Below are 7,999 nucleotides of genomic sequence, written 5' to 3' on the forward strand. Positions count from 1 at the left end.
GTGGTCCCAGCTTTCATGGCACTTGCTTTAAGAAGCCTCCCTTAATCCCTGCTCACCCCACAGTGAGTCTGGCACGTTCCCTGGGATCCTATAGCTTGCTGTGCCTCCCCCAACTCCAGCCCCCACCCCTCTGCCTGTGCCTCCCCCATCCGGGTCCTGACCCATCTGGCCTGTGCTCCTCATTGTGGTTTGTACGAACCACTCTAGGTCATCACTGTGTGGTGTCAGGGCCCCCCCACTGGACTGGGCACTCTGAGAAGGCAAGGGTCAGGGATGTCTTTTTACTGCTACCAAGAGGCAGGGGCAGGTGATGGTGTGTTCTGTATGGATGAGGAGTGTGGTAGTGATGGCTGACTGCCTTCCAAAAGCTGTACTTCCCCTCTGTGCTGTCACATTGCCACCGGGAACCACTGCCTAGCCAGGGACTGCATTTTCTAGCACGCCTTGCACCTAGGCAGGCCATGTGACTAGCTCTCACTGATGGAATGGCAACAGAAGTGGCATGTCCATTACCCTAGGATGAGCTTAGTGTATTCAGCCTGGGCATTACTTTTTCCACTTCTGGCCAAAGCAGTAAGGCAGGGGCTACCCTCTGAATCTCTCTTACCCTTTCCTTGGGAAGCAGAGCATTGCGAGGCTCCAGGGATCGCAAAACCACAAAAGGGAAGGAGCCGGGTCCCTGAATCGCCACTTGGAAAAGGGCCACCCCTGCCTGTTGTCGGGGTAATCATCTGCTATTGTGTTAAGCTACCGAAATATCAAGGAATATTCGTTACAACAGCAAATGTACCCTGACACACATCACTAGGAACCAACCTGGTGGCTGGAGGCGTCATACAGGAAGTTGGCCCAGTTGGGGTCTGTCTGCATGAATCGGAACTCAAACAGCTCCCGCAAACACAGCGTCAGGAGCTGGAAGCAAATCTGGGGTGGGGAGGAGTAGCAGGCATCTTAGTGTGATCTGCCCTGTGGCACCCTCGCTGGCCTGGAGAGGGACCATGAGCCTGGCCCACCCGCTGTGGGGCCATGCCCTTCCCACTGTAATACCAGATGGCATACCTGGTTCCGCAGGTCCTGGCTCAGGCCCTGGCACTGGTCCAGGGGGACTCCTCCGGCCAGCTCCATGCCCAGCACCCGTGTCGTGCACAGCTCCTTAACCACAGCTGGCACCCGGAAGAAGGGGTCATTTGCCAGCAGCTGCCTGGGGCAGGAGGGAAGGGAAGGAAGGGAACTTCGTGCTTCAGGCTTGTGACTCAGCTTGAGGCCTCCTCCTTGTGTTCTCAGAAGTTCTCCATGAACAGTAGGTGCCATGCCCTCCCTCCTGCCCATCTCTTGCTGCTGTCTGCCCTGGGTGATGACCAACACCTGGCTGGACTGAGATTTAACAAGTATCTCCAAGGTACCTACTCTGCACCTGTCCCTAAACTGGGTGCTGTTGAAAACTCAGTTACCACTTCCCTACCTGAAACCCTTGTATGACTTCTGGTTGCCCCAGAAGGATGAGTTCAGGTGTATTTCAGCCTTTGCATTACTTTTTTCATTAATTTATTCATTCATTCATCCCAAAAGTAGCCACTGGTATCAAAATCTGTGAAGTCTATAGTGATACCCATGGGTCACTCCTTGCAATCACTACTCTGAACACAGGTAAATAACAGGAAAGCATCCTCTGTGTCCGTCCCTGTGCTCAATGATGCTGGGGACAGAGCAGTGAATGAACCAGTCCCTGGACCTGGCCCCCAACCCCGAGACTCTCACAAACAGACGGATTATAGATTGAGGTAAGTGTGTTAGCCGGGTGCGGTGGCTTACACCTGTAATCCCAGCAGTTTCAGACACCTGGGTGGGAAAATCGCTTGAGCCCAGGATTTAAGATCAGCCTGGGCAACATGGTGAAACCACGTCTTTACAAAAAACTACAAAAATCAGCTGGGCATGGTGGCCTGCACTTGTGGTCCCAGCTACTCAGGAGGCTGAGGCAGGAGAATCACTTGAGCCTGGAAGGTCGAGGCTGGAGTGAGCTGTGATCTCACCACTATATTCCAGCCTGGAAAACACAGCGAGACTCTGTCTCAAGAGAAATAAAAGAAGTATGTCCATGTAAGATTTGGGAGGCAGAGAATATGAGAGAGGCCTCTGGGTGACGACCCATGGGATGGCTGGAGGAAAGTGAGGGGGAACAGGAGGGTGGTGTGGGGTTTTACCCTCAGGGCACCGGGGAATCCTGTGGGGACAGGGGGTCTCTGGCCCATCACCCCACTTCACACTCTCCTCCTCAAGCTCCTCCTTTGGGGTTTGTATTTTTGTCCTTGTTGATACAAATCTCTGAACTGCTCCTCATGAACCAGAGCCGTGCTGGGCATTTAATCGGCACACTCCCCTTTCATCCTCACTCCACAGTGAGTGGATGCTCTCTGGAGACTACTGTACAGATTGTATGGATGCAGGCCATGCAACCCAGTAAGGGCTGACCCAGGATTTCATTCCGCATCTGAGTCTAGAGTATGTGCTTCTGACCACTGCCTTCTACTGATCTTTCACTCTCTGTCTACAGAGCTTGGCACGTTTTAGGCTGTCAATAAATGTGTGAGCCACACTGTGGAGGATCCCACTGAGGTGCCATTAATTGCTACACATCAGGATGTCGCCAAGATATAACCACATTATTCCACATAGCCATGGTTCATGCATTTTCACTGCTATGAAATATTCCACAGATGAATATAGCATTGCTTATTTGTCCACCCTGCTGGATAAACTTGATGGATATGGGTTGCTTCCAGTTTGGGGCTGTTGCAGACAGAGCTGCTGTGAGCATTCTAGAATAGTCTGATGGTGTATACTGGCATAAGGGTCCCTAGAGTGTTCAGCAGGGAGGGCAATCGTTGGCTTGCAGAGTTCGTGAATATAAGGGCTTATGTGATGATGCCAACCTATTCTCAAAATGCTTCTACCACCTTCTCCCCCAACCCGCGGTGCAGAAGGGATGCTGTGGAGCCCACTCTCTCCATCTCCCAGTGCTATGGGCACCTTGGTCTCCATCAGTCCAGCGGAGGTAAGAGTGTGTCATTGCATAATTAAGTGCCTGTGTCGGACCACGGGGGATATGTGGTCCATCTCACAGAGAAGAAGACTGCCGCTTGGGAAGTGACCTGCCCAAGCTCACAGAGGACAAAGGGAGTAAGCTAAGTGATGGATGAGTGGACGGATGGATGAACAATGATTGAAAGAGAGTCTGCCCCACCCCACAGCTCCAGCTGCCAGAAGCTGAGGGGACAGCTACTTCCCAACCAGCCTGGGAGGGAAGTAAGGAGGGAAGCCCAGGGGACTCAGCTCACCTGAAATTCTGGGCACAAGCTGCCTCACGACGGTAGTCACACTCCCAAGCCAGCTCCTGCTGCAAGGCCTGCAGGCTCTGCTCGGCAAATAGGCCTGTGGGGGAGGCGTGTCAGCCGGGGAAGGGCCCGGGGCGCACCCACTGGTGGATGCCTTCTCCTGCCAACTCTCCCTTTCCTGCCTCCCGCGCCGTCCCTCGCAGCTCCTGCTCCAGACCTGTAACCCACATCTGTCCCTCTCCTGTCTCCCGTGCAGCTCCTGCTCCAGGCCTCTGACCTGCATCTGTCCCTCTCCTGTCTCCCCCGCTGTCCCTTGCAGCTCCTGCTCCAGGCCTCTGACCTGCATCGTATCATCTGTCTACACATTTCCCTCATCCTTCACAGCACCGCGGGGTTCCTGGGGTCTTCTGACGCCTTTCCTGGGCTCTGTCTCTTGCGTGTGCCTGCACCCCAGTCCCTGGCAGCTCTTTCAGAGTCACGCTCACCCCTATTCTGTCTCCTTTTCATACTCACTCTCACGTTGCTCACTGCCTTTGAATCTCACTTCTGGGCCTGGCTTTCCCTGTCCCTCTCCATCTCTTACACAGACACAACCCGCCCTCCTTTCTTCAGGCGCCTCCTCACGTGCCATCCCCAGGACTGTCCTTTTCTGCTCTGCTGCACCTACAATCCCGCTCGCTGCATGCACACCCTCTGCGAGTCTGCTGCTGGATCTTGGCCCTGGGCTCCCGTCTCTCTGAGGCTCTGTTAGAATCCGTGAGGCTTTTCTCACACCTGCTCATGTTCCCTGGGCTCTCCCTGCCTTGGTGTCTTTTCTGTCTCTCACACCCCCGCTCACGACGCCAGCACACCCTGCCCGTGCTGTCCTCTGGGCTCCCCCTCCTGCTTGCTCTCTGTGGGCATAGCCCCTTCGGGAGGTCAGCAGAGGAGTGGGTGGGTGCCTCACCCGCGGGCAGGGCTGTGCTCATCTTGAGTACCGCCAGAAGGTTCTGGACATCGCTGTGAATGCTCTGGGCTACGCCGGGGTACTGTAAAGGGAGAGGGGAGGGAAGGAAGGTGGAAGTCACTCCTCTGGGCTAGCAGGGTGCCCGCCTCGACCGTGCCCGGCCTCCCCTCTCACCTGGATCTTCACGGCCACCTCCGTCCCGTCCTTCAGCAGGCCCTGGTGCACCTGCCCAATTGAGGCAGCAGCAAAGGGCACCTCCTCCAAGAAGGCCACCTTGGCCTGCCAGTCCCTGCCAAGCTCCTCTTCAAGAACTCTCTGCGGGGAGTGGTCACAGCCGTCATCATCGCGGCAGAGTTCATTCCCCAGGCTGAGTGCTTTACATGTTGATAACCCCAGCACTCACCACATGCAGGGCCCTGGGCTAAGCTCTTAGCTGCCACCCCCTTTACAGATGAGGAAACTGAGGCTCAGAGAGAATTCCCTTGTGCAAGCGACTAGGCCCACACTGGCAGACTGTGAGGCTTAGCCCAGCCTGTGTCCCCTGAACCTGGACTCCCTGAGCTGTTGTGGGGATTGCTATTATTTATAGTTAAGACGCATAACAATCCTTTTTTTTTTTTTCTTTCTTGAGACAGGGTCTCACTCTGTAGCCCAGGCTGGAGTGCAGTGGCACCCTCATGGCTCACTGCAGCATCAACTTCCCCAGCTCAAGTCATCTTCCTGCCTCCTGAGTAGCTGGGACTACAGATACGTGCCACTGTGCCCAGTTAATTATTACTGTTATTATATTTAGTAGAGACAAGGTCTCACTGTGTTGCCCAGGGTGGTCTGGAAGTCCTGAGCTCAAGCAATCCTCCAACCTCAGCCTCCCAAAGTGCTGGGATTACAGGCATGAGCCATCACACATGGTCAACCATCCTTTATTATGCTCTTATGTAGTATTATTAACTCACAGTTAATGTGATCAAGAAGAGCTAAAATTCACAGTGGGCTTCCTGTGGGCCAGATCCTATTCAAAGTGGCCCAGAGAGAGTCAGTACCTGCCTGGGGCCACATGGTGAGTAAGCAGAACAGGGATGAGAGGGCAGGTGGGTGGCAGAATCCTGGATTCCATGCCTTACTCAGTTATTAGAACAGCTCATGTCCTGGGCACTTGGTGCCAGGCACCGTGCCAACCTATTTACAGACACAATCTCCTTTAATTAAAAAAACAGTAATAATCACAGCTAACACCTGCATGTCACTCATGGTGAATCGGGCCGTTCTCAGCGCTCTGTGTAAACTGATTTATGTGACCCTATGATGTGCGTGTGGTTGTCACTATCACCATTTCCCAGGGAAGGGAACTGATGCCGAGAGGTCAGGCTGCTGTTCTCTCCTTTAATCACCACAGCAATGCTAGAAGGTGTGTACTTTGGTTATCCCCATTTTACAGTTGGAGAAAGTGAGGCTCAGAGGGAGGGAGTGAGGCAGTGAAGCCAGGAGGGTCAGGCAGGTCGGAGGAGATGGAGCCTGCCTCCCTCACCGCCCTCCCCCACCAGGCACTCACCAGCATCTGCCAGCGGGGCATGAAGTCGGCGCTCTGGCGGACCCGCTCGAAGATGCGCTGCAGCTGAGGGCTGATGAAGCTGTTGTCTTGGGAGACAGTGGAACAAGGAGGGCAGTAAGCGAAGAGGTGAGGAGGGACCCTCATGTGAGTATCTGAAGTTGGGGCCTGTCGGTGGGTAGGGCTGGGGTGGAAGTGAGGTCAGGGGTCAGGGGTCGACGATCATGCTGTACCCTGGATGCTGAGCATCTGGCCAACCTTGAGGGCAGCCCCTCGAACTGTACATAAGGTCTGCACAATCCGCTCGGCATTGGCCTCCGACAGGAAGGGGCTGGAGTCCGGCCCAGAACCACCCTCTGGGGAGAGAACAACCATTAGAATTACAACCACAAATATCATCACTGCGGCCCACGCCTGTAGTCCCAGCACATTGGGAGACTGAGGCAGGATGAATGCAGGAGTTTGAGACCAGCTTGGGCAATAATGACATCCTTTTTCTATTAAAAATATATATATATCATCTGCACACCAACAGGAATGGCTAAAATGAAATAGAGGCCAGGCTTGTTGGCTCATACCTATAATCCCAACACTTTGGAAGGCCAACGCAGGAAGATAGCTTGAGTCCAGGAGTTCCAGACCAGCCTGGACAACAAAGCAAGACCCTGTCTCTGGGTGTATGGTGGCATGTGCCTGTAGTCCCAGCTACTCAGGAGGCTGAGGCAGGAGGATTGCTTGAGCCCAGGAGTTCCAGACCAGCCTGGATAACAAAGCAAGACCCTGTCTCTGGGTGTATGGTGGCATGTGCCTGTAGTTCCAGCTACTCAGGAGGCTGAGGCAGGAGGATTGCTTGAGCCCAGGAGGTTGAGGCTGCAGTCAGCTGTGATCCCACCACTGCACTCCAGCCTGAGCAACCAAGCAAGACCCTGTCTCGAAAAAATAAAAGAAAGAGAAATAAACATAAATTAAATTGCAGGAGAGTCAAAGAGTAACTACTACAGTATTGAATCAGTGAGCTACCACTACATGCAACAGCCCAGGCGGGTCTCAAAAATGTAATGCTGAGTGAAAGCAGCTGGGTGCGTGAAATCATCACCCAGTTAGGCTGATATAAAGAGCAAAACAAGGCCAAACAAATCCAGGGTCCAGGAACCAAGACAGAGGTCACCCTTGGTGAGGGGAGTGACCAGGTAGGGATGTGAGAAGGGCAACGATTCTCAAAATGTGGGCCGGGGGCTCCTGAGGGTCCCCGAGACTGTTCAGAGGGGTCTGAGAGATCAAACTATTTTCATCATAACATTAAGATGTTATATTCCCTTTTCTGCTCTCATGTCTCTAAGAACATTCACTGGAGTTCTCCAGAGGCTCCAGGACATGTGAGGACATCATCAGGCTGACAGCTGATGGAATGTGTACGTGTGTACTCTTGTATTTTAAAAATATCTCTGTATTTTTTTGTGTTTTTGAGACAGTGTCTCATGCTATCACCCAGGCTGGAGTGCAGCGGTGCAATCATGGCTCATTGCAACCTCCTGGGCCCAAGTGATCCTCCTGCCTCAACCTCTTGAGTAGCTGGGACTATAGGTGTGCACCACCATGCCTGGCTAATATTTTTACTTTCTGTAAAAATGGGGCCTCGCTATGTCACTCAGATTGGTCTCAAATTCCTGACCTCAAGAGATCCTCCTGCCCCAGCTTCCCAAAGTGTTGGGATTACAGGCGTAATCCACCGCACTTGACCTAAAAATTTCTCAGTTTTAATCTCTAATATGGTAAACATCAATAACTATAACCCACATAAACAAGCTCTTTGGGGGCTCATTCTAATTTTAACAGTTTTATTGAGAAATAATTCACATACTGTATAATTTATCATTTAAATTATATAATTCAATGATTAGTAGTATATTCACAGAGTTGTGCAAGCATCACCAGAATCAATTTTAGGACAGTTACACCACCCAAAAAAGAAACCTGGCTGGGCGTGGTGGCTCATGCCTGTAATCCCAGCACTTTGGGATGTCGAAGCAGGAAGATCACTTGAGCTCATGAGTTTGAGACCAGCCTGGGCAAAGTGGTAAAACTCTGTCTCTATAAAAAATACAAAAATTAGCCGGACATGGTGGTGCACGCCTATAGTCCCAGCTACTCAGGAGGCTGAGGCAGGAGGAT

At 52.6% G+C, this 7,999-nt stretch overlaps 1 protein-coding gene across 1 annotated transcript in view; it reads right to left on the reverse strand.

Annotated features, from left to right (window-relative positions):
- The window catches only part of ADCK4 (aarF domain containing kinase 4), a 36,815-nt gene that overhangs the window by 15,891 nt on the left and 12,925 nt on the right, over positions 1-7,999 (reverse strand). The window contains exons 6-12 of the mRNA XM_011952488.1: positions 6,061-6,183; positions 5,831-5,916; positions 4,456-4,596; positions 4,282-4,363; positions 3,339-3,432; positions 1,060-1,201; positions 817-924 (exon numbers count right to left, since the gene is read on the reverse strand). Coding sequence (XP_011807878.1) covers positions 817-924; positions 1,060-1,201; positions 3,339-3,432; positions 4,282-4,363; positions 4,456-4,596; positions 5,831-5,916; positions 6,061-6,183 — 776 coding nt within the window. The remainder of the gene's footprint in view (positions 1-816; positions 925-1,059; positions 1,202-3,338; positions 3,433-4,281; positions 4,364-4,455; positions 4,597-5,830; positions 5,917-6,060; positions 6,184-7,999) is intronic.

Source organism: Colobus angolensis, unplaced genomic scaffold (assembly GCF_000951035.1).
Source record: "Colobus angolensis palliatus isolate OR3802 unplaced genomic scaffold, Cang.pa_1.0 Scaffold34, whole genome shotgun sequence".
Lineage (NCBI taxonomy): Eukaryota > Metazoa > Chordata > Mammalia > Primates > Cercopithecidae > Colobus > Colobus angolensis.